Source organism: Delphinus delphis, chromosome 6 (genome assembly GCF_949987515.2).
Source record: "Delphinus delphis chromosome 6, mDelDel1.2, whole genome shotgun sequence".
Taxonomy (NCBI): domain Eukaryota; kingdom Metazoa; phylum Chordata; class Mammalia; order Artiodactyla; family Delphinidae; genus Delphinus; species Delphinus delphis.
The window spans coordinates 104,353,705-104,380,593 of NC_082688.1; the positions used below are offsets into that span (position 1 = coordinate 104,353,705).

General features: G+C 50.6%; 1 protein-coding gene across 3 annotated transcripts in view; it reads right to left on the reverse strand.

Moving 5' to 3' along the window:
* Window positions 1–24,771, reverse strand: part of SCARA5 (scavenger receptor class A member 5) — a 117,893-nt gene extending 93,122 nt beyond the window's left edge. Inside the window, exons 1-3 of one of the 3 annotated variants that reach the window (XM_060015227.1) lie at window positions 24,447–24,771; window positions 20,447–20,567; window positions 92–220 (exon numbers count right to left, since the gene is read on the reverse strand). In XM_060015227.1, coding sequence (XP_059871210.1) covers window positions 92–220; window positions 20,447–20,561 — 244 coding nt within the window. In that variant the 5' untranslated portion in view covers window positions 20,562–20,567; window positions 24,447–24,771. Of the gene's footprint in view, window positions 1–91; window positions 221–20,446; window positions 20,621–21,599; window positions 21,698–24,446 lie in introns of those variants that run through there. The other 2 variants (XM_060015228.1, XM_060015229.1) reach the window with 2 other exon arrangements.
* Window positions 24,772–26,889: the final 2,118 nt, after the last annotated feature.

Consider the following 26,889-nt stretch of genomic DNA (forward strand, 5'->3'; position numbering starts at 1 on the left):
GGGAAGAAGAGCTCCAGCTCCCCAGTTTTCCCATCTGCTCTCACTTCTTGTTCACCTCCTTAAAGGCCAGGATGGGAAACGATGCTCTTACCTGCTAAGATGAAGATGCCCACGAGAATCAGGAAGACCAGCAGGTAGAGCCCAAGGACTGCATGCTTCAGGGCCGACAGGGAGCCCAGCTGGGTGCAGCAGCCACCCGCCCGTCCTTTGTGGCACGGACCTACACAATAAGGGTAAGAGGAAGAGGAAAAAAGACATTTGAAAATCCCCAAAGCCCTTTTTCTCTTTTGGTCTCATCTCTCCCTGATGCATGCAGATGTCCACATGGAACCTCTCACACAACTTCTGCACATCTGTAATGCAGCTGGAATTGTGGGAAGCTTTTCTGAATCGTGAGAAGCTTTTCTGCTTCTATCTCTCCTCCCATCCTCTGTGCTCACGAACTAGCCAGACAGGCATGTCCACAGCTCACGAGGCCACGCAAACCCACCTCCTAGAGCCAGTCCAAGCCACAGAGAAAGCTCAAATAGGCTGGAATATGTGTCCTTTATAAAGTGTTATTGTCCCATGTGATCAGGAGAAGATGGAGAGAATTTTAGAAAGAGGTTGCAAACTCCAGCTTCTAACAGTGGCCTGGAAGGGATGTGGGCCAGGTGGGCCTGGGGAACCCAACAGTGCATGCCCAGTCTGGAAGAGGTTGCCATGCAGGAAGAAGGGCCGGGCGTTGGCAGATCCAAAAATCACTTCTCCAAACCACTTCTGGCTTCAAGACAAGTCAGAAGTGATTTGGAGAAATCTCCCTTTTTTTAAGTGTTGACAACTAATTAGAGAAAAAAAAACACAAAAAACAAAAAAAACCACTAGGGAGCGTAAACAAAACAAAACACATTTACGTGCCGGATCCAACCACCAGTTTACAACCTCGGGTTAAGATTTACAGGAAAACATGGTACCTAACTTCATCCCGTGAAACTACACAAGGCTCACCAGGTTCTGGCCAAAATGGAACAGCAAAATATCAGAGTTCTAATGGAACTTACCGATTGTCTAGTACAACCCCTTCTGTTTACAGATGAAGGACAGCAAATGTTAGTGACAAACCCTGGGTGAGGACCCAGGTGCCCTGACTCTGTCCTCTTTCCACTGGACTTCTCCTTCGAGGCAGCCTTCAGATGGCTGGTGCAGAGGCCAGCAAGCTTACCAACGTCTGCCTGCTCTGTCAGCTGACAATGGAGAGGAAGGGATGCTGTCCCACCCTGACCCCCAGCACGGCAGGTAAGAATCTATGGAGGGGGGGACTTCTCTGGTGGCACAGTGGTTAAGAATCCGCCTGCCAATGCAGGGGAGACGGGTTCAAGCCCTGGTCCGGGAAGATCCCCCATGCCGTGGAGCAACGAAGCCCGTGAGCCACAACTACTGAGCCCGCATGAGCCTAGAGCCCGTGCTCCACAGCAAGAGAAGCCACCGCAATGAGAAGCCCGCGCGCCGCAATGAAGAGTAGCCTCCGCTCGCCGCAACTAGAGAAAGCCCACGCACAGCAATGAAGACCCAACACAGCCAAAATATTAATTAATTGATTAATTTTTTTAAAAAGAATCTATGGAGGGCATTTTTTTTTCAAAGTACACATGTCCCTATTATGCACATTCTCCACCCCCTGCAAGGGAGACTATTGCCAACTGGAGAACATCGCGCATAGAGGCATGGGTGGGAACCGGAAAAAGCTGACAGCAGATGATGAAATAATTGAGAGTCAGAAAACCTTTGAGGTGCTTCGGAGGCTCCTTATCACCTCTCAGGTAACACGGCCACCTGCACGGCCTTCAGGAGGTTTGGTGACCACAAGGGAAATGGCGGTGACCACGCTGGTGCCCTGGCTCTCCAGAGGTATTGTTCAGTGAGGAACATTTTCCCACGCATTTACTCCATTTTATTGAAAATGCTGTTGTTAAAACAGCTAAGTAGGACTATTACATAATATTTCCGTAAAACATCGGGTACGATTTGGAACAAGTTGTCGAGAAATACAAATTCAGTTACCGTTCTCATCAACACTTAAATGTTAGCAAATTTTCTAGACTTAACCTGATTTTCCGCAAAGACCTGCACATCTTTCTGACTCACCCTAAATCTTTTTTTCCAGAATTTTCTATCTCTTTCCACACAGTAGGATCTATAACCTGTTTTGCTCCTAAATACGCAAGCTTCTTGTAGCATTTTGTCTTTTTTCTTTTTTTCTCGTGAGAGCCGCTGGCTGGCGGGTTGCAACTCTTAGAGAACAGTTTTTTCCCCTTGAGAGTCAAAGCGGTAGGCATAGCATAGTGTATTATACAAATATTAGTATCTTTATTGTGATGGTTGTTCCAGCTCCCCTCATCCCTGCTTTTCTTGACATAATGATGAGAATAATGGCAGTCTAGCTACTGGGAGGGGTCAGAAGACACCTAGGTTGAAATGCTATTGTCCTTGTGTTTATCCCCAATCAATCTTGGGCTTCTTCATTTGTTGCCTTTGTTTGATCCTCTTCTTATTTCCCTTGAAGGTTTAATTAAGTTTAACCGTATGCTGTTAACTGTTCCAGTTTCACTGAAATGTTCTATTTCTTGTTCATTACAAAAAGAAATCGTTCTCTCAAAAAGATGTTGATATAATTTTTTGCACATAACTTTTTTATTGAGACACAAGACATTATATTAACACTTTGCCTGAGCTCGAGGCAGTCTGTTTAGTAAGCTGAACATTAATACAGGAACGGATTAAGTGCAAGCAACACACATTCACGGGTTGACTAGTAAGGCTACTTAACGATTTATAAAGTGCTAGATTAGTGCTAATTGTCATTCAGTTTGAAATTTTTCACCTTGGGGAGGAAAACAAAGCAATCAGGACCCCTTCCATCCTCTAGGAATGAAAACATTTTCCTAAACCAATCAGTCACAAGAGCAAGGGCTACTTTTCCTTTACTCCCACTAATTAGAACATCATCCCTTTATTGTCAAGTCTGTACTAACTTTCACTATTTGGCAGAATGGGGGAGGAAAATCACACAGCCAAGAAGACTGCTAACGTGCATTTTGCCCTGTTGCTTGCACGTGTATTGCCAGCTCATTGTAAGAGTGGGGCGAACTGCAATGATATAGTTCTATTTTTTCCCCATCAAAAAAGAGTAGTTCCCTTCTCCTCTACCTGAGGCTTCTGTCTAATAGCAAGCACCCCTGGTGACATGTCCCTTCATCAACTTACACACACAACATAGACCTTCCTCTGAGAGAGCTCAGTCCCCTTAGCAAGACTCAATTACCTTGCGCATTACACAAAATCCATTCTAGATAGAACATAAAAAGGGTTTCAAATAGAGATTTTGCAGAAACATTCAGTGATCTTCCGTTCCACAAGCGGAACTTCATTGAATGTTTCTGGCAAGATGGCTAGAGAATATGATTGTAAGGGAAAGAAGACAATTTAGGGGAAAGACAAGTTACTAAATCTGCCCAAAACACATTTATTGACTTTTTAATATAACATAGCAGCAGCATGTTAGCTGAGTAGACCATTCAAATTATTTAAGCTTGGTGGAAGATTGAAAACACTCCAAAACAATGCAATCAGTAAAAACAGTATGCTCATTTGTTTTTTTAAAAAAGTAAAAGAAATGAGCCATGAAAAGACATGGAGGAAGCTTAAGTGCCGATTAGTAAGTAAAAGACACCAATCTGAAAAAGCTACTTACTGTATGATTCCAGATTTATGACATTCTGGAAAAGGCAAAACTATGGGGACGGTAATAAGATCAGTGGTTGCCAGGGGTTGGGAGTGGGGAGGGATGAACAGGTGGAGTACGGAGGACTTTCAGGGAGGTAAAACTCCTCTGTGTGATACTGTAATGATGGATACATGTCATTATACATTCGTCTAAGCCCATACAATGCTCAACACCAAGAGTGAACCCTAATGTAAACTATGGACTTTGCACGATAATGACATGTCAGTGTAGGTTCATCAGTTGTAACAAATGCACCTCCCTGGTGGGGGATGTTGATTATAAGGGAAGCTGTGCACATGTGGGGCAGGTGGTACATGGAAACTCTCTGTAATTTCCACTTAATTTTGTTGTAAACCTAAAACTGCTCTAAAAGTCTATTTTTAAAAAGTAAAGGTTTTTTAAAAATATATATTTATTTGGCTGCATTGTGTCTTAGTTGAGGGATCTTTGTTGCAGCACTCAGGCTCCTCTCTAGTTGTGGCGCGGGCTCTAGAGAGCGTGGGCTCCGTTGCCCCGAGGCATGTGGGATCTTAGTTCCCCAACCAGGGATCGAACCCACGTCCCCTGCAGTGGAGGGCAGATTCTTAACCACTGGACAACCAGGGAAGTCTCAGTAAAGGTTTTGACTTATGGATTGTTGGGGTAAAAACTCTAACAGACTTTTATTGAACATCCACTGTCCTACTGTGGTAGCCCTACTGTGGTAGCCAGCCTTCAAGGTGGCCCCAGATGATCCCATCCCCTTGTATAGTCTCCTTCTGCACTGTACCAGGATTGGCTTGTGTGACCAGTAGAATATGGCAGAAGTGATGGTGGGTCACTTCTGAGATGAGACAAAAGACACGGCAGCTTCCTTCTTGCTTACTCTTTCTCTTTCTTGAAATATTCATGTGGGGGGAAGCCAGCCACTATGTCATGAATACACTATAGAGAATCTACACGGTAAGGAACAGAGGCCTTCAGCCAACAGCCACGTGAGTGAGTCTGGAAGCAGGTCCTCCAGCCAAATCAAGCCTTCAGATGACTACACCCTGGCTGAGATCTTGACAGCAGTCTCATGAGAGACCCTGAGCCAGAACAACCCATCTAAGCTGCTCCCAGATTTCTGCCAGATTGGATTGGATACACATATTTTCTGAGCAGAATTTTGGATCTGAAAAAATAAACAAAATCTTGGATTTCCTTGCACACCCATGGCTTCCTCAGAAACGGAGTGAGATAATAAATTTTGTTGTTTTAAGCTGCTAAGGTTTGGGGTCATTTGTTACGCAGCAGTAGATAACTAATACACTATGGTAGACATTGGGAAATACAAATATAACAAGCTGTGTGAGGGAGAGATTTTGTCAGTGTCATTCACGTCCAACTTTCCAGTTCCTAAACCAGTGCCTGGCACACAGCAGACACTCAGAAAATATCTGTTGAATGAGAGATGAAGATACAATCACTGCCTTTCAGATGCTCACACCCGAGGGGAAGAAGACATATAAACTGATAACTATCACACAGGTGTGAATGAAGCAGGTGTAGAGGGGCAATATGGCACAAGCAAAGCATGGCACTGCAGAGGCAGTGAGTCCTTCTGTGTTGCAGGTCATCTCAGGGTCTGCCTTGAAGAGGCAGCAACTCAGCAGGGCTTTGAAGGACAGGCTTTTGTAGATGGGCTGAAATCCGTTATCTTTCTCTCCAGCTTTATCGTCTGATTTATAGCTATTAGAAATTTGAAAACTGTGACTTGAAGAAGAAAACTTTCTTCCTCCGTGTGAGAACTGTTCTGAGGAAAGTACCAGACCAAGCTGTTAGTTATTAAACATAGTCGTTGCTTGCAGACATGCTCACACACAGAACCAGATCGAGGGAGAGAATGGCACCAAGAAAACAAAACAAAAACTCTTCCAAGATCTGGGAGAATCAAGAGAAAGGTTTTCATCTTGCAGTGGCCCCCAGAAAGGCGGGTGACATCTCAGACGATCAGGAAGCCAAGAGAAGGAGGCTCAAGAGGTTGGAGAAGACAGTGACTCTAAAAGGGCAAATAGGAACTAAAAAGTACGTACAAAGTGACTTGCAGACTGGGTTCCGAAGGCCAGGCTGGGAGATGTTGTGTGGAACCGTGCTTGGTGATGAATGGCTAGAAGCAGCCCGATGGGTGGTTTCCCCACCGCTAAACACCCATCTACATGTAGCTGCACAACTTTCCCGTAGCTGAGTACCCCTGGGCTATTATTTTCTTTCTCACTCCACTTTTTTTTTTAACTTAAATTTATGTAAGAAGGAAATTTTATATCATCCTCATAAGTGGAAAATTAGTATCTTCCTATTCCATTATTATTAATGGAATAAATAAATGGTACTTATTCCTTTAAAATAAATATCTAACTATTAAAATAACAAATTCACACCCATATGTCACCTTGAATACCACTGTCGTATATAGTCACATTCTGAGAATCACTGACTTTAGTAAAAGTAATTAAATCACAGTTCAGTGCAAGTTGTGGAGAAAAAGTTGATGCCCTCCATAGAAGAATTCACTTATAGAGAAGCAAAACCAAACTTTTTAGATGGTCAAGATTAAGAATAATCTAGAAGGTAAAATGTTAAGGATTAAGTGCCATTGAAATAACCACGTCAGAACCTTGCCCTCATCTCTGATACTAACCTCATTATTCACAATTGTCGATTGCCATCTCTCCCTGACCTGCTGTCTAAAGGTCCTCTGAGACTCACCCATTTCCCTACCCATCAACCAGCACACAGCAGAACCGCAACAAGGTTCTTTGCAAGAACAAAGATATGTGGGGCTTCCCTGGTGGCGAAGGGGTTAAGAATCCGCCTGCCAATGCAGGGGACATGGGTTCGAGCCCTGGTCCGGGAAGATCCCACATGCCGCGGAGCAACTAAGCCCAGGCGCCACAACTACTGAGTCCACATGCCACAACTACTGAAGCCCGCGCACCTAGAGCCCATGCTCCGCAACAAGAGAAACCACCTCAGTGAGAAGCCACGCACCTTAACCAAGAGCAGCCCCCGCTCGCCACAACTAGAGAGAGCCCGCGCACAGCAACAAGAACCCAACGCAGCCAAAAATTAAATAAATTTATAAAAAGAACAAAAGACATGTGTAAGTCATTTATTTTTGGTGCAAAGACTGGTTCTTACAGCTGTTGTATGCAAATAGTTGACACATTTTTGTTGGCTGAAAAACAAATTTTTGAGCAAAATTTTGGTCTGAAAAAATAAACAAAATCTTGGCTTTCCTTATTCACCCATGACTTGGAATAGACACTTAGAGCCCACATAGGTGAACTGTGCGAGCAATTCATTGGAACTGAACTTAATCCTAGCTGAGCAGCATCATCACGTGTGGTGCTGTGGATGACATCCAGAGGCCTAAGCCACAACCTTGGACGTTCTTGTTCTGATTCAATGATGAAATCATGCATCTATGACATCGAGGTACCCAGTTCTGGAGTAAGGCATTTGTCATATCAAAACAATGTGAAGACACATTTTTGGAAAATCAATTAAAGTCCTTCTATTATCAGAGCTTCGTTTAATTTTTTTTGAACTTTGATTTCTCTTTAATAAGACACACGCAAAAGGAGGTGCCTCAAACTATTGTATTATTCCCAGAGGTTAAAATTGTGACGGGTTCCTTTTAATCATGGGAACAAGAGTGCCCCCTAAAGAGCTTTTGCTAAAATACTGCTTCCTGAGGGTGGCGAAGGGCTTGGGAGCAAGGATTAACGAACAGAAAAGGAAAGTTTATCTGAAAACCACTTGGTTCCAGACAGCTGAGCTGAGGATGAGTCGTGAGATGGTCCCCCAATGTTAGTGGGAGCATCAGAACCTCTGGATCTTTGTTTCCCTGTACTATATTAGGCAGGTGAGGGTCCCTGACACTCACAGGGGGACAAGCATGGTTTGGGGGCTCTGTGCAGAGAGATTCAAAGCCTGCCTCTGGCCCATATTGGCTGGGAGACATGAGAAAGCATTCTGAGTTACCCCTTGCATCAGTTTAGCCTTTCTTTGCAAAACTGAGCTTTCAATCTCTTAACCATAATTTTAAGGCATTTGGGGAGTCATCTGTTTGAATTTATTTTCCTTCCATTTGAAAAAATACTCACAAATCGCATCTGATAAAAGTGGGTATTGACTTCTTTCCAAAGAACCTGGGTCTAAACAACATTAAAAACAAATAAAAATAAAACAGGATGAAGTCATTCAATTGTCACCTGAGTTTTACCAACAACAAACACTCAGCCATTTTTTTTGTCCTTGTTGTCGTCCTCTTTGGTCCCATAGCTCATACACAGCAGGTGGAGGTAAGGTTTTATGGCTGGGAGGGACCTTGGCGCTCATCCCATCCAGGGATCTTGTTAAACCCTCCCGAGGTTGACTTCCTCATCCTCACTCTGGTTACTCATCACTCACATCGTTCATTGTAATAGGCAGCCCCAAATAACCTCTGTCTTTGTAGCTGCGCCACTTTCTGGCTTTCACGGAGACCTCTGTTTACTTTTCCTCAATAAAGGGAAGAGGAGGGTGTGAGGCAGGGACATTACAGAGCAGTTTCATCTGACCTGAGTCTAGGAGGGTCCCAAACCACCAGCCGGGGTGGGGTGAGCACCGATCACCTCTGCCCTGTTGGACCACACACCTGGGTCTTCAAGGCAGACAGCCCAGTGAGGGCGCCAGACAAAGGGGACTACAGTCCTCTGCATGATCCGATGGGATCCCATTTCTAAGGAAAGGAGAGGGAGGGATGGTGGAGCTAATTCCATTTAGATGTTATGATGACCTAGGACAGTGTCTCCAAGTACTTCTAGAGATATTTTGTAACTTCCCTGCAATACTTGTTATTTTTTCCGTCCCCATCTATTTCTCAAGTTACTCTGCATAAAAATTCTTGAGAACAATCAGGGGCTTGTGTGCTTATTTACCAGCAGTGGGAAGGGACCCTGGCTTGTGTGCATATAATTTTGCAGCTGGGGCTGAGGGATGAAGAGAGAAAGCCAGGTGGGAGGGGATAGAGGGCAGTCAAGGTGAGCTGGCTGCTCCCTGCAACCCAGGAGGAGGGGAGAGGCCAGGGAGTCCCAGGAAGAAGAAGCAGGTTCTGGGGCTGGGGGAAGATGCCCATACTCTTACCCAACGTGGGCAGTGCATGGATTGGAAGAAATGCTGTCTCAATGCAGGGAGACTCAAAACAACAGTGGGCTCAGGATTCGGCCTAAATAGGGGCCAAAGACCTTCCTCCCATAGAGTGGCTCTGGATCCCTTTCAGAAAGATTCCCAGTTCCTCTCCTGGCGCCTTGTCAGAGGAAATAAATCATCTGATAATGTATTAGCAATGCGGAGGCCAGGGCTCAGCTATTTCCATGTTTAAATCATTACTCTTTCCAGGCTGCTAGAGCAACCTCCCACCCATGCCCTGGTCCACCTTGGTTTGATGAATTGGTTTATCCTCGGGGCAGGAATGGATAGGTTTAATACCCTCCGCCCCACCCCCGTCTCACTCCCCCAGATCCCACCACCAATTGAGTTGGAAGGGCCACCTGGCTGTTTGGTTTTGAACACAGGAAGGCTGAAGTCTCAGCCCATGCCATCTGTACGGGAGGGAGCTGGGACTGTCCCTGAAGCCTCCAGGCTCAGAAGCCCCCGGCTCTGGCCTCTGCACAGGAAGCAGTGCAGGCTGGGCCACAGGTGGGAGTTCAGCAGATCTGAGCAAAGATGATGGCCCTCAGACCCTCTGAACCTCTGTCACCTGCTAAGGCCTAGAACCAACAGTTGTCAGGTATAGAGCTTCATTGGGAAATCATGGCCAATAATGGGATCGTTAATAATGAGAACGGAATTGCACCCATCAGTCAATGAATAAAAATACACATTTGTCGAGGGTCAGCTCCCAGAGAACAGGGTCTGTGATTCATCTCTGGATCCCACAGGTCCTGGCATATAGCAGATACTCAATTAACATCCGTAGGCTGTTTGTAGATAAGCGAGACTAATAAACTGAACACAAATTTCCTGGGCCTTCCAAGCCATTGTTTAGGCTTTTGTAATAACCATGTATTCTAGTTTCTGTATTTGATGCTTTGACATCTTGGAGCCTTGGGATAGGAAACATCCTCCTCTCCACCACTCAGTTCACCTTTGTATCCAGGAGTTGTGCTGTTTCCTTTGGTGATGGAGTTTTGCCCCTCCAAGAGAGGTTCATGATCTCCTAGAACCTAGGACCTAAACTAGATACAAAGAACTTCGGGGCTTTGAAAACTTACCTAGAAATAGAGTAGCCGGAACAACCTTTTTTATATTCCTGGTCACAAACAGAACAGTTTACCAGGAGGGCCTTCCTCAGAGGGCAGGGAAAGGACACACCCAACAAGCTGAGGGTCCTGGGGCTGCCCTGGGCGTCCCCAGGTAGGCAGGCTTTTCTTACTTCCACCTGCTGGCAAGACAATGCCCTTTTCACCTTCAGTCTGTCAGCATCCAGCGACCACTCCCGCCCCCATCCCCATAAACCTACATGTGAAAGGCAGCTCCCCCTGGACACACTGGAAATGCTTAGAATACTTAAGATGCCATATTTACATTTTAATAGATGCCCTTAGGTCAGGTTTGGGAGATCATCATAGCTCCAGAGGGAAGAAAGGAATTCCTACATGATATACTGAGGTCAGAATGGGACCAGAGAACCAAGATGCCCAGACAGAACTTGCCGGGCAAAGGGACAAGATCAAGCTCACTGTTACCCGTGCACAAACGATGAGATCATTTTCAAACAGAGACACTGTTAAGAGTGAGTAGTGCTCTATGAATCAACATGCAGGGAGAGCTGAGCGCCGTAAACCAAACGGTTCCTGCGAGCTTCAGACAGGACACTTGTCCCAGTCTCCCCTGTCCTCTTAATCCTTTTCAATCTGCCCCTCCCAACCTGATGGCTGCCATCTGCCGCCTTCGGGTCTCTGGTACGTTCTACCTTCCCAGTCCCTCCTCCATCAATTGGAGAAACTCACCCACACGGAGTGTCAGGAGAGGAGGCCAGCAGCCAGCCCCTCCCTGCAGCCCCCTCTCTTAACAGGACTTCCTAAACACGTGGCTTCTTCTGCCCACTATGAACATCTTGGGTTGTCTTGACTTGAACTCAATCTCAAGCCAGATAGCAGGAAATAGGAAGGTACCAGGGAACAGGTGGGCTTCAGGACACTGTGCAGAAGGCTGGAACAATCACGGGCCCCCATCGGCTCTGTGGCTGGGCCTTAGGTTAACCAGCATCTGCGTCTGCAGGGCAGGGTCCTGGCCAGCCCTACCCTGCTGGGCTCCCTCTTCATGGCCGTGTTTATATCTTCCAAAACCTACTGCTGAACTCTGCATATGCAGTTTAGACTCCAGCCCAGAAGCCACAGGAGATGGTGGGGGGAGGACGCTGGGGAGAGAGGGGCATTTCTCTGACCTAATGTCTGTAGAGGATAGTGTCCCAGGCTTCCCTCTGAAGCCATTTAAGACCCTGTCCTTGTGCTCCTGTCCAAACCTATTTGGGTTTATATCCATTTCCTCTTAGAATAATTCATTCCATCTCTCTCCTGCAACAGAGCCATTTATTCCCATGGCCCCGTCCTAGCTTTGTCATTCCCCAGGATGTCTCCACCTCTGAAACCTGAAACTCCAAGAATCCACGCTCAGCCCCTCACCACCAGCAGCCTAGCTCTTGAAAGTCCAGGGTCTCCGAGTCCTGGAACCGCAGTGAACAGGGTGAGCTACGCTGAGGGGCGGGGTTTAAGGACCAGGCAGATGTGGATTTGAATCCAGGCTCTGCCTCTGACTACGTGGGTGACCTTGGGCAATTTGCGTCACCTAAGATGTTACCTTCTCATCGACAAACTGGGAATAATAATATGTCCTGAGGTGGGTTTGTTTTGTTTTGTTTTGTTTTGTTTTGCTGTAGGCGGGCCTCTCACTGCTGTGGCCTCTCCCGTTGCAGAGCACAGGCTCCGGACGTGCAGGCTCAGCGGCCATGGCTCACGGGCCCAGCCGCTCCGCGGCACGTGGGATCTTCCCCGACCGGGGCACGAACCTGTGTCCCCTGCATCGGCAGGCGGACTCTCAACCACTGCGCCACCAGGGAAGCCCCTGAGGTGTTATTTTAATTTACCTTAATTATTTTTTTCTTGGACTATAGTTGCTTTACAATGTTGTGTTAGTTTCGGCTGTACCACGAAGTGAATCAGCTATATGTATACATATATCCCCTCCCTACTGGACCTCCCTCCCATCCCTGCCCCCCTCCATCCCACCCATCTAGGTCATCACAGAGCACCAAGCTGAGCTCCCTGTGCTTTGGAGACAATGTATTGAAGCCCTGAGCACAGCGTGCTGCCCCCTCAAGGGGAACTATTGTATCATGATCGCTTGTATGTATCACACCGTATCATCACCGCTACAGGACCCCTGCCCCCTTCCCACCACCTCCCTTGGCCTCCCCCGATCTCCCTGTCTCCACAAGAGCCAAAATGATCTCCAGAGCTCCTGGCGCTCCAGGACAAGGCCCCCCTCCCCTGGCCCACACACCACGGTTGGGAAGGGGGCACTGGTGCCCTAGGGCTGTGTGCTCCTGGCAAGACCCCTATCATCAACACTCAGTCTTGCCAGCAGCTCTGCCCTGAGACCAGCACCCCAGCCTCACTGAGTCCTCGATCCTGACTTCTATCAGCCCCACAGAAGCCCCAAGGCTCCCCCATCAACCACCATAATCCCCAGACAGCCTTGTTTCTTCTCCTTTGACATCTCCCTCCCCATCTGCTGAAACCTTCTCACTGTGGCCCAAGATGTCCCAGCCAGCCAACCAAAAAACCCTGATTTCCCCAACCTCTGCTCGAACATTTCCTGTTCTTTCTTCTTCTAACTGAACCCTGCTTCCCTTTTCTTCTCAAGTATGGATTTCTCTCTCCCACATTCATGCAACTGACCTAAGGGTGCGGTAGGTGGTTTTATTTGCTCCTCGTTACTTCCAGAACCTTCTCTCTCTTCTCCATAAAACTCCCAGCTCTCGGGCTCCCCTGGTGGCGCAGTGGTTGAGAGTCTGCCTGCCGATGCAGGGGACACGGGTTCATGCCCCGGTCCGGGAAGATCCCACATGCCACAGAGCGGCTGGGCCCGTGAGCCATGGCCGCTGAGCCTGCGCGTCCGGAGCCTGTGCTCCGCAACGGGAGAGGCCGCAGCAGTGAGAGGCCTGCGTACCGCAAAAAAAAAAAAAAAAAAAAAAAAAATCCCAGCTCTCACATCACACGACTGTATGCTTCTCCTCGCGCTAAGGGACACGTGCTACCCTCCCCATCTCTGCGCTCACTGTCGCTCTCTCTCAATCTCCAGTTCTGACTGGTCCTTACCTTCCCTCTCCTAATGGCACGTTCTCCCTCATGCACTCGAAATGTGGGCAAAAATGAGATGGGCTCGGGATGCAAAATACACACCGGGTTTTGAAGGCTCAGCCCGAGTAAACATGTATAAATATCTCCATCGCTTTTACAGTGATTACATAGCGAATTGATACTGCTTTGGATATACTGGATTGAAGCAAATACATTCCTGTATTTAAATTCGGTTCATCTGTGTCTCTACCTTTTTGTGTGGCTACCAGAAAGTTGAAAATTGCACATATGGCTCACATGACATTTTGATTGGCTCTACCAATCATCAAGGCCCTTTCTTAATCCCAATTTCACGCGTCCCAGGTGAGAGCTACCTCTCAGGTTTTCCTGGTGCCCTCCGTCCAGAACGCCAACTCGGCATTCCCTGACCTCACCAGGACCTACTAACCACGGACCCCACCGTCTTTCCACCACCCTTCCTGTCTCCCATCCAGCCTTCCCTTCTTGTCCGACTTGCATTCCATGATTTACGTTAGCCACTGTCTCCCACAGCCTCCCCTCTCTCGTCCCTCTCTGACTTCCTCTCCACTCACTGGGCAGCACTCTGACCCTGGTTAAACCTAACTCTGCCACTGCACTTCATCCATAGAGTGGAGCATGGCTGGGAAGGGAAGGACACGCCTCCATGCTCCTGACTTTGCAGAACTTCCTTCCTTCCCAAGGCAGACTGCCGAAACTCTCCCCTCTAAACTGCACTTCCATTTGAAAATGAATCACATTATAATGAGAGGTCTGTGTCTTCTGGGGACTTTAAGCCCCTTGAGGGCAGGAACCAAGACCTTTTATTTCTGCACTCACCAGCAGCACCATAAAACCCTGTCCTCTTTGGATGAAGGAGGTCCCAGTTCCTTGTGTGGACTCAGGTGCCCGGGGCGAGTGAGGCCATGTGTAGTCTGCACCGAATGCCATCCTCCACCAGGAACAATGAAATGCACCCCTCGACTCTTCTGGTAGCCAACCTCAGGGACCTACTGTCTCTGATGGGGGTACGGGGGTGGACAGACTCACACCTGCCACAGAGCCAGGTGCCCTCGGGACCCAGAATATTTCTTACAGATCCTACTGTACTCTTTGGGGATTAGGACTAAAAGAACTTGCTTGGTTTCCTCTAGTATCTAGTCTTCACGAGGAAGCCCACTAACCCAAACTCTGCCTTCTTTAGCAGAAGGAGGAACCAGACTTAAAACACTGTCCAGGGGCTTCCCTGGTGGCACAGTGGTTAGGAATCTGCCTGCTAATGCAGGGGACACGAACCCCTCGAGCCTTGGTTTGGGAAGATCCCACATGCTGTGGAGCAACTAAGCCTGGGAGCCACAAGTACTGAGCCTGCGCTCTAGAGCCCGCGAGCCACAACTACTGAAGCCCGTGTGCACAACTACTGAAGCCCGTGTGCCACAACTACTGAAGCCTGTGCGCCTGGAGCCAGTGCTCCACAAGAGAAGTCATTGCAATGAGAAGCCCACGCACCACAATGAAGAGTAGCCCCTGCTCACTGCAACTAGAGGAAGCCCGCACGCAGCAATGAAGACCTAATGCAGCCAAAAATTAATTAATTAAATAATAAATTAAAAAAAAAAACACTGTCCAGGCCAGGGGTCTCTGAGAACTGGCGTGGGTGCTTCCTGGGAGACCCTGGGTGGCAGTAGCTGTCCCTGACCTCTCTGTCTCCCCCTGTCCTCCATTTCCCCAACATGTGCAGAGGACTCCCCAAAGGGCAGGGAGGTGAAATAAGTGTGTATCAAGGGTGCACTGTGTCCAAGGTGCTCTACTCGGGTTATATCACGTGATTCCCCCACGGGTCCTGTGAGTTGAATAACATTATTCCCATTTTGCAGATGGGAACACTGAGGATGAGAGGGTCAGGGCCCCAGTGAAACAGATGGCCCACTTAAATTAGGAAATGTCATAGAATTTAATAAAGGGAACATATGCAAAGGTGTGGCCAGGGTGTAAGATGCCCACAAGGGACAGAGTGGTGTCCTTGAACTGTAACCACCTCGGTTACAAAGCCCAGGAGGGGAGCAGTTACTGGAGCCTAGAAGGAGAAAGCCCGAGTGGAGAGGGTGGCTTACAAGGGGCTGTGACCTCGGGTGGAAGGACACAGTGGCCCAAGGTGACCCCATAGGGCAGGAGCTGAGGATAAACAGGCAAGCTCCCATCTTCCATCCTCCCCGTCCTGCCAGGGCGGCTCCCCACAAGGCAGAGAGTGGCGAGTGGCAGCGGGTGGGAATGCAGGGGCAACAGAAGACACCCCGCGCCGAGCCCAGACCTGCCAAAGTTCAACATCTTGGCACCTCCCTGGGCTGTCCCCCCTCTTGTGGAGGGACAGTCCCTGGGGCCCAAGAGATCCAGGATCCTTCCTGGCCCCCAGCCCCCCGTGAGCTGGGGGAGCTGAGTGCACCACGGCACCGCATGAGTTAACATCTCTGCTATTCTCCTGCTCCAGTGCCGGATTCTCCAACCTGTAGAGGCCCTGACCCTCTGTGAGGCCCCAGCCAGACCCTCCCAGGAACTCCACTCCCACCCTTGGGCAGCTGCCCGGCAGCCCTCAGCTACGCCAGATGAACCAGGGAGAGGTGATGGATGAGAAAGGAGATGCGGGGACTCCCTTAGGAGAGTAATTTAATTTTATGGGGCAGGGACGCAGGAATGGGGAGCTCAGGCCCTAAACGCAGCAAGCGGCCTGGCTTGCAGGCGTTGGGCGCGGCCAGGCGCATGTGTAACTCATTACCTCTGCGAGCCTCCCATTCGCGGCCGACGGATGATGCTGGGAGCGCGGTGGAGGGCCCGAGGCCACGGGGAGAGAGTGACTGCAATATTTTTCTGACACTAACACCTCTCTCTGGCCCTTGGAGAGGGCCGTGGAGGAGCCAGGCCCGGCTGAACACCACCCACGCCCAGCCCTCTGCCTTTGGGCGCCAGATTGGAGAGGCTTCAGCTGTCTGGGGAAGAGAAAGGCAGGACCAGGGAGGGGGAGGGGCGGGGGAAGGGGAGGGGAGGGGCAGAGGGAGGGAGGCACAGAGGAGGCGGGGTGAGGTGGGGTCGCAGGCCCAGACAACCCCTGTTTGGGTTTCTGCTCCAAGGGAGGTGTTGGTGGGCCCTGAGGTCAGCGGGGGCTTGGCTGGAAGACCTTGGAGGTTGCGTTCTGTCACGAGCCCACCCACAAATCCCAGCCACACAGGTGGAGCCCATGCTCTGCCCCGCTGGAGACCGGCAGGTGAGGAGGGCCCTGCCTGGGCGTCTTCCCATCCACAGCGGGGCTCGGACACAGGAAGGAGGCGGCGGGGTCCTGAGAGGTGGCCCGGCCAAGGGGTGCAGAGGATGGAGAGGTCCCGAAGGTGTCACCATGGAGCAGGGGTGCGACGGAGAGAGCCTGGAAGGATGTGCGTGGCACCATGCGGGAGAGGGGCAACGTGGCCTGTCATGGCGGGTGCCTAATAGCCCCTCAGCTTCCTTCTCACCTGGTGCGTGAACAGAAGGGAAGGGATGGCGGCAGGTAGGAGGGGAAGAGAAGACGACAGAGCAGAGGAGGGGAGGGGGCAGGGACGTGTAAATAACACCGCGTTTACACCCTGTCTTTAAAGTCCCACCTGCGTTGACGCCTGAGTCATACCTCAATATCTAGACTGAAGTTTTGCAACTTTGCTCCCGCCTGATCCCAAGATCCCCAGGGCCAAGAGGAGGGACCCCCTCGCCTCCCATCTCCCTGTTTTCAAGGGGAAAGTCCTGGGAGGGACTTGGAGCCCCTACAAGGCCTAGCAGACGACACTGCTTTCATTTACTCAAGGCCCGGAGTGTGGGGGATGGGGCTGGCAGGGTCCCCACCTCTGTCCACCTCTGCTTTCCCATCAACCTCCCTCCGCCCCTACCAGCCCCACCCCTTCCTCCCTCTCCTGTTACTCTGTAGAGATGAGAATCAAAGCAGCAAAGTGCTGGGGAAACACGTCAAATCTGGCTTGAATTTCCCCAAGTCGGAGCTCACCATTTTCCTCTTAGAAATGAGAGGGAAGGGGAAAAAAATCAAACCAGAAACCGAGGAGCCTTTAGGTGGTGATTTCATCTCAACACTCCAGTCTCTCCGGGGTCTTCACGGCCGCCCCTCCACCCCCGGCCCCATGTCTGGCGTCCAGGAATGAAGTGTGGAGGAGACCCAGACGATGTGGAAATCAGGTTTAGAATTTATTTGTTCCGCCACCTTTAGATTTCAAGGACCCCTGTGTTTGCTCAGCCATTAGTTTGTTCATTCAGTCATTCAACAAATATTGATACTTGGGAGCACCTGCTGTGCCCCAGGCTGGGAGACACTGATGAACAAAACAGAGATGCCTGCCCTGGTCCAGCCTATGCTCTTCCCATGAGGAACAGAGAGTAAACAGTAAACATGATAAATAAGAAAATGATATAGTATGTTGAGGAGACTAGGACTCGGTGAAAAAGGAAAAAGAGAAGGAGGGAAATGGGTGTGCAGGGGAGGACGGGAAGCCCTGACACAGAGGTGAGATTTGAGCAAAGACCAGAAGGAGGTGAGGGGGACGCCTGGAGGGTCTGGGGGCAGCGTACGTCGGGTAGAGCGTGCCAGCAGGTCCACTGTGAGGGTCAGAGGCTCCTTGGCCACAGTCAGTGCCTGGGTTTTTATTCCCTTCAACGTGGGAGCCTTTGCTGGGCTTTGCTCCAACTCAGGTTTTAAAAGGACCACACCGCAAATACAACATCCAAGTCTGTTTCTGTGCACAGGATTTTAGGACTGGATGGGAGCTCAGAGACACCCCCTCTGCCCCTGTGGAGCACTGAGATGGAGACACTGAGGCCCAGAGAGGGGATGTGCCCATCAGGTCCCATGCCCCGGGGCGGGGTGGGGACAGGGGAGGGAAGAGTCAGCATCCAGCCTACATCTTCCGACCTCTCCTGTCCACACTTCACGGGGCGCTGCGGCTCAGGTGACCCCTGGGACACTTGCTGGCCTGATTCTAAAACTGCCCTCCGACCAGATCTCCCCATGGCTGGGGTTACTGTTATTTTTCAGTCCTTCTGGTCCAAACGGCCTTTTTAAAAATCTCAGGTTCAGAAAAGGGGAGGTAAGATGAGGTCAAGAGAAGGGGGAACCATGGCCCAATGACACTCCCCAGGCCTCTCCCAACCCCTGGGGTCCCCCTGCCATGCCCTTCCCCACTGGCACCCCAGGATGGCCCGGGTGGTCCTGCAATTACCTCTCTGAGCTGTACCCCAGTTCTTTCTTCCCAAATCAGGCCTCTTTCCTGATGGGCCACTGGGGAGAGGGTGGATGAAGGATGTGAAGGCCAGCTTGGCTTTGCTGATGTACTGATGGGGAAAAGCTGAGCATTGGTAGCTCCCTGGGGGAGGGGGGGGGGGGGGCTTCCTCTCTTCCCAGGTGTCATTAACTTAACAGAAACACTGGCCTGTCTGGTGCAACTCAGCTGGTAATGCCTTTCCCCAGCTACCTCTTCTCTTACAAAACTGTATTCAGTCTTTAAGGCCTTTACCAGAAAGGCTTCGCCCTGCTTGACTTTAATAATCACACATGTTTTTACCTGCTTTACATGGTGGGTAATTGTCCCCATGCCAGTCCCTCCCACTGGGATCAGAAGCTCTTGGAGGACAAGGATGGTTTCGTTTCTCTCTGGAGCATCTCTGGCACCTAACCCATAGCTTGACACATTGTGGGTCCTCAAAATGTGGTTGTGGGCTGGAATTCGGAGGAAGGGCTCTGATGGGGGGTAGTTTACTAGGGCAGGTGAAGGGCCCAGATCTCCTGTCTCCTCTCCCTCCTGAGACAATCCCTAATCCCTGCCTTTCTGAGCCACCCAACTTCCCTTCCTACACTCAGCACCTCATGGGAGGAAAGATGGGGTTGAGTGAGGGGGAGTCCTTTCTAATTTTGAGTAATTTCAAGACAAAGGCAGTTGGCAGAGTGGAACACAGGAACACAATGAAACATGGTGCTTGAGAAAAAGGTTGAATAAAGGCATCTGGGATGGTTAATTTTATATGTCAGCTCGGTGGGCCAAAGGGTAACCAGATTAAACATCATTTCTGGGTGTCCATGAGGGTGTTCTAGATGAGATTAGCTTTTAAATTGGTGGAATCGGTAGAGCAGATTGTCCTCCCCAATGTGGGTGGGTCTCATCTAATCAGTTGAGGGCCTGAATAGCACAAAAGGTGGGGAAATTCACTTTTTGCTTCCTGCCTGACTGCTGGAACTGGGACATATCATCTCATCCTCTCTGGCCCTCAGACTGTGATCTACACCATTGGCTTCTCTGGTTCTCAGGCCTTCTGACTCGGACTGAACTATACCACCAGCTTCCCTGGGTCTCCACGCTACAGACAGCAGATCGTGGGACTTCTCAGCCTCCATAGCCATGTGAGTCAATTCCCCATAATCAGTCTCTTTTTGTGTGTAGACATCCTCGTGCTTCTGTTTCTCTGGAGAACCCTAAGACAGCCTGTTTCCATCTCGTTGACCATAAGTTTTTACAAAACTCTCCTGTGAGTTTCCTTCTACTCATCTTTGAAGTGGGGTTGAAGCTCTCATCTCCTATACTCACTGCAAAGAGGAGTGTATTCATTCAGGCAATAAGCATTTATTAAGCACCTACTAAGTACCGAGCTCTGTGCTGGCTGCACAGGAGTTGGCTGTGAGCAAGGTGCTCTGAGCTCCTCTAGAGGAAACTGCATCCGTTGACTCTCCAGGGTTTTAGCAAATAACCAGCCCCCAAAGATGCAGTGCGGTCTGGGTCACTAGGATGGGGCCCCTTCCTGTGCCATGACCTGAGGCCTCAGTCCCAGGAGAGGATGAGCATCTGGAGAGGTGCGTTCCCTCCTTGCAAACACTTTAGGAAGCGCACTGGAGGTTCTGGGTCTGGGCTTCTTGGTTCAGTTGCCTTTTGTGTGACCCCAGAGGAGAGGATGGCAGAGAGGCAAAAGGATTGCTCTAGGGGTCAGGAGACTCAGTGCTGGGGCCCCTCTATGACCGACGAGCTGTGTGATGCTTAATGCTTTTCTCAGTTTCCGCTAGCTCCTCTGTAAAATGCGTCTCATCTTGCTGGTCACACAGGTGTGTTGAGATGCATGAATGAGAAAACACACAGAAAAGACCCTTCCGAGCACGCATTTCAACCTATGCAGTATTGTGTGTGTGAGTGTCGGGGGGTCACCAGCACCCTGGGGCAATGCCAGGTTCCGGTGTTGGGGGCAGGGCTGATCTCGCGCCTAAGACCGAGCCAGAGGCACTCACCGTCCTCACACAGGTTCAGCTTGGACAGGCTCCTGCCATCAAAGGGCTCCTCAAAGATGGAGCCAGAGTCACGGTCGCTCACGGTGGCGTGCAGGTACATGGCTTTGTTCTCCATCGCGTCCTGCAGCAGCAGGAGAGGAAGGGAGGACGCAGGGGGGAGAGAAAGGACATAAGCTGTAGGTGGAGACACAAATGAGTGGTGACCTTAGCCTGAACACTGGTAAACTCCCTCATCAGCAGGCATCAGTCACCGGATCCTTAGGACCCAAATTCCCCCTCCTCAACTTCCTTGGCTTGGGGAGGCCAAGGCCCTTTGGACCTTTCTGACCATGGGATCCGTCCCCTCCCTTTCATAGGTCTTGGTGGGGCTGGAGCCCTGCGCTGGGGGACACCAAGGGCCATGCTGGGGGGGGGCTGGGCGAAGCCAACCCTCTTGACCCAAGCAGAGGAGTTTCCAAGATTCTGGAGTCCCGGGCACATCAGGGAGACTTGGGCTTCTGCTCTGTGTTGGAAATGGAGAGAAACTAGACATAAAGTGGGGGTACAGAGACCACCAGTCAACAGAGCTAAGACCAGAACTGCTCCCAAACCTGGCCAAGGTGGCATGGTCAGAAGGGCTGGGTTCAGGGGACCATAGCAGGGATTCACCCCCATGGGAGCCCAAGGGGCAGGTGGCCTCAGTGAGGTCCCCCAGACACTAAGGTCTGGGCAGCCTTAGACTGGGGAGGGCCCTGGTGTCCGATGGCCTCCTGAGGCTGGATCGCTGGGGCTGGGGGAGGACCCCATGGAATTTCTAGAATGTCCCATCCACATGGGGAAATGCTGTGTATGCTCTTTGAAATGAACCAGCCCCGTTTACACAAGCGTGCACGACGTGATCCCATTTTGTAATATCTACACATGTCCCAAGTACGTGACGGGAAAGATGCTATTCAGAGATGTTCTGGGTTTCCCTGGGTGAGACGTATATTACGGGACTCTGGGTGGGATTGTGGGGATTTGTGCTTCTTTTCGTTCGCTGGATTTTCTGGGTTTTCTATGATACGTTTGCATTCTTTGTGTAAGAAGAGGAAATCATTTGCGGAGCCAGATCACAAAGTATTTATTTACCTAAAGTAAATAAATACTTTATTTACCTAAAGTATTTATTTACCTAAAATACTCGATATCCTTTCCCCACACATACGCTCGGTGATCTTGCAAATGACTCTCCACTTTCTGCTCAGTTCCAGCCACTGATTTATGTTGACTTTCGGTTCTGATGCTCTTTGACTATCTGGATATCGAACCCCAAAATTCGCTTTTAAAAAGTGAATTCTTTGGAAGATAAAAGCCCCCCGGGGAGGATGGGTGGGTCCCAGGCCCAGCGTGAAGCTAACTCAACCCTGAGGCCCAGAGAGCCTAGCCAGGCGTCTACCACTGTGAGAAGGGGACAGGGCCTGGCAGGTGGCAATGGGGGGACAGTGGCCACTGACTGAAGGGAAAAGAGGCACCCACCCTGTTCCAATAAACAGGGACGATGGCCAGACCCCGTTGCCGGGCACAGCAAACACAAATCCCCTATTTTCACAACCTGACTTTTCTCCCCAGAGACCTCTGACCTCAGGGCTGACAGGAGGCCAGAGCTGACCAGTTGCCATCCACCTGTCCTTCCGCTGGCCCAGGAGGGATGGCTGGGGCTTCTGCTCTTCAAGTAATGAGATGCCATCTGCCCCGCACACACGGTCATGCATGCACACACACACACACGCAGGCACACACACTCAGGGTGTTCCCAGGCCCTGTGGGCCTTTCCTCCAGCCAGTGGGAGGGAAGGGTGGAGGGGAGCCTGCAGCCCTGCCGGCATCTCTCTTCCCTGCCCTCCGGGGTTCTTGGAGAGACGGCTCCCAGCCCCGCTTCTCCGGGCTGCAGTTGTGTCCAGTTTGCAAGTCCCCTGATGCTGGCCCTCCGTCTAAGTCCTCCACCCAGGGAGGGCCTCTAGGTGCGGCCCTGGGCAGCTCCACTGCTGCTAAGCTACAGGGGACCCTCCCTCGTTTCCCAAGTGCTCGTGCGGCACCCCGCCCTCTGGCCTCAGTCCTGGGGAGCTGCAAAGCAGGAGTCCGGTGTCTCCTCTGAGAGAGAGAACCTCTCTCTGCCAAAGGCAACCGCAGCTGCCGTCCAGAGCCCGTGGGGTCTCCGAGAACCAGGGGTGGAGGTGTGGAGCCGGGCTTGGCCCAGCTTCCCTGTCTGCCCATCAGCTCCTGGATCAGAGCTGGAATGCGCAGCACATTATCTGGAGTGTGTCTGTAGCGCGGCCCCTCCCCTGCCCCTCCGGACCCCTGAGCTGGTGGAGCCCTGGGGAGCCTGCTGGGAAAGGGGCTGAGCTGGAGGCCAGATGCCGTGCCATGAGATTGGCAGTGTTCAGCCGGCGCTGCTAATGTTTGCTCCTTGGGAATGAAACCTAAGAATGTTCTGTCTGCCCCAGGTTTTATCTGGGGCTGCTTTTCTTTCTTGGGGAATGGGGGGCAGGAATTTGGACCTTCCCGGCATTGGTCTTATAGCCTTTGGGCCCAGCCTGTGCAACTAATTGCCAAGTGGAGTGACGACACAGCAATACCTCCCAGCCCCGCACCCGTGTGCGTGCGGCCCCCGCAGTGCAGACCCTTTGCCTTTGGGACCTCTCTGCTTCCCAGGAGCCCCGTGAGGGAGGCAGGTGGCATCGGTCTATCATATTCCCATTCTAAAGGTAAGCCAACCGAGGCCCAGAGGGGAAGAACCGATGGGTGTCAGAGAGGGTGAGGCTTCCCACCCAGGGCACTGGCTTAGCGCGAAGTTGCTCTGTCCAGGAAGCGTGTGTCAGTCCCTTTTGGTGGCCGCCTTTCGGGCCCAAAGTGATGCAGTGAAGAGGGCCAGGTTAGGTGACCTGGAGCCAGGAGAGCCAGAAGGGAGGGGACCAGAGCCACAGAAACACGGGCAGGGTGGAGACACCAAAGGGACCTGTGGGGAGTGTGGGCTCAGAGGACACGGGGTCCCATCCCAGCTCCACTTCTTATCCCTGGGGAACTTGGCCCAATCAGCTGAGCTCGTTCAGCCTCAGGCCATCACCTCTGTGATGGGAAGAACACACCTGCTAGGCACTTGGTCCCAGCGAGCCTCGTGTGGGGCAGGGCATGTGGGAGGGCTGCATGGACAGGGGCATGCAGGGAGTCAGTGGTGGAGTCTGGTGAGAACCAACAGCTCCTCAGCATTTTCTAATCCTGCCAAGCAGCCAGGTACAGGGGTCCCTGGTCTCCTGAGGCCACCCGCCTGCCTAGTCAGTCCCAGAAACAATGCCAGTTGGATCCCTTTGCGAAAGGCAATCACAGATGCAGACCAGAGCTGAGAGCTGGAGCCTGGTTCTCCAAGTACCCCTCTGGGCAGCAGCAGGACACAATCAATTCTGCCTGCTGAGGGGGTGGCCCAAGCCTTGCTGGGTTCCAGCGTCTAACTCTACCGGGCTCGTAACTCATCAAAACTAAATAGAGATCACCCTGCATGTGGCCCTCCCTGGAGACAGAATCGCTGAGTCGGTTTTAAGCCCTTGCCTCCTCTAACGGTACTTAGTTCACCTAAATCATAACCCAGAGCTGGAGAGGCACAGATGGTTTATAAGTAAGCTCTGCCTTCATACGCTCCACCACTGGACACACCTGCAGGCACACACACACACACACGTAAAGGGACTGTCACCTGTCCCATCTGCCCCCTGAATAGGCTGTGGAGCTGTGACATGAGGCTGGCAGAGTTGCCACTAAAGCGATCGCTTCCTCTGGCTCCCAAATGAGGGCTCACACCCACCAGCCCAGGCATCTGGATGAGGGCCCAGCAGATGCCCCAGGCTGACAGCTAGGACTTTCCCACCCAGCACTAGCACCTCCACGCTCCACATCCCGGGGATACTCAAACCCAGCGCCCTGTGTCCCCTGGCTGCCTTTAGAAAGCTACGCCCGGGGGCTAGGACAGAGTCAGCCCCAAGACTCACCTGAGGGCTCCCCGTGAGGCTGCAGCGACCGTCCCCTCAGTTCCTGGCATTGGCCATGGTGGCTGGAGAGCTGGCTGCTGCCACCACCCCGAGACCCAGGCAGCCCCTCAGAGCTCGTTCCCACTGCCAGCCAAATCCAGATGGAGTCATAGAAAGAGGCTGCACGGTGCCCAGGGTCTCGGGGGTCACTTCTCCAGGAGGATCAGGTCAGGAGGCAAGACTCAACCTTGTGCCCATGTGGGAGTCCCTGTCTTGGTGCCCCGCCTCGGTCAGCCTTGGGCAGCGCTCGGGAGCTGTTCTGTGGAGGCACCAGCGTCTCTGCTAGATACTGTCTGAGCTGTGAACTGCAGCTGCTCTGGCCGCCGGGCTTTATAAAGTTCTTGGAGCAGTTGCGAGGCTCCTATGGGGTCTGGAACGCGTCTCCCTCTAGTGGCCAATTTGAGCATTACAGCCCCACGCAGGAACACCCGCTGGAACCAGAGCAGCCTTGGTCTTGGGGACTCCACCCGCTTGTTCTAAAGGCCCTGCTCAAGGTATTTTTGGAACGCTTCTAGCGGAATGGCAGCTAGACCTGGCTTATGAGCCGCGCAAGAAAACCAGCCTTGTAAATTTATGCATAGGACGGAATTGGCATTGCTCGGTTCATTCACCAAACTTAGCTTAGAATTACTTTCTGTGTTTTCCTGGAGGCACATCCACTCGTAAAGGACACGGATTGCCTGATTCAGAAGAGGGTTCTGGGAGTGCTGAAGGAACTTCCCAAAGTCAAGTTCAATGCAACTCAGTAAGGAAGCCAGCATTTCTGGAGCACTGACACCGCGCAAAGGTCAGGATACAGAGGTGAGTGAGAGGACACCGCCGGCCGCAGGGGGTTGCAATCCAGGCTGAGAAGTGGGCTTGGGCACAGATAACTGTAAACCTAGTGTAAACCTAAGCATAACTGAAAATGTGTAAAAAAGGAGATTTCACCAAAATGTTAAGAGGGTAATTACCTTGAGGTTGAGGTGGTGATGGCAGCTCTGCCTGGGGGACAGAGCTCTGAGGTGACATTCACGAACACGCTCCCGTTTCTTGGTTACGAGCTCAGCCTTAACCCCTGAGGGTCAGACCTCGTACAGGAGAATAGTTTGCCAAGGCTCAGCTCTCCCCACTGTGCAGCCAGCAAACCACAGCTGAGTCGCAAACGTCTTAGTCATTTGCAGTGACTGCGCCTTCTGACCGTCCCTGGAAGGCAGCTACAATGTGAGGCTCCAAGACTCCGTTTTACAGGAAAAAAAACCCAGTAATTATATCATAATGATGATGATAATAATTGGAGAAGGAAGAGGAAGAAGGAGGGGAGGGGAGCGGGGAGGAAGAGGTGAGAAAAAAACCCTTCATAATATATATGCTGTGCTAGGCAATTCCAAGTGCTTTTCATATATTAACTCATTTAACCTTGACAATAGCCCTATGAGGTAGGCACTGCTATTATTCCCACTTTATTGAGACAGAAGAACTAAGCAATATGTCCAAGGTCAAGAAGCCTGTAAGTGGCAGAGCTAGATTCCACTCCAGGCAGTTTGACTGTAGTCTGTGCCCCGAACAACTCCCCTAACTGCCTCTGATGAAAAAGAGTGTATTTTAGTCACCCATCAAGTCACCAGTATTCCTGGGAATGTAATCTTACAAATAGCAGGAAATGTGCTCAAAACGTTACGTCCAGTGATCTCACGGTGGAGACGTATATATTAACAATAAATGCCGTTGTTGGTGAGACCCTGGTGATGTCCCACTCATGTGAAGCAAGGCCTTTTTTTTTTTTTTTTGAATAGAGCTGATTTACAAGGTTTCAGGTGTACAGCAAAGTGATTCATTTATACACACATATATATTCTTTTTCAGATTCTTTTCCATTATACGTTATTACAAGATGTTGCATAGAGTTCCCTGTGCTATATAGTAGGTCCTTGTTGGTTATCTGTTTTATATACAGTAGTGTGTATCTGCTAATCCCAAATTCCTAATTTATCCCTCCCCCACCTCCTTTCCCCTTTGGTAACCATAAACCTGTTTTCTATGTCTGTGAATCTGCTTCTATTTCGTAAATAAGTTCATTTGTGTCATATTTTAGATTCCACACATAAGTGATATCATACGGTATTTATCTTTCTTTCTGACTTACTTCACTTAGTATGAAGTATGATAATCTCTAGGCCTATCCATGTTGCTGCAAATGGCATTATTTCATTCATTTTTATGTCGGAGTAATATTTCATTGTATATATGTACCGCAACTTCTTTATCCATTCATCCATCGATGGACATTTAAATTGTTTCCGTATCTTGGCTATTGTAAATAGTGTTGCTGTGAACATTGGGGTGCTTGTACCTTTTAGTTTGTTTTTTTTTTTTGCGCTACGCGGGCCTCTCACTGCTGTGGCCTCTCCCATTGCGGAGCACA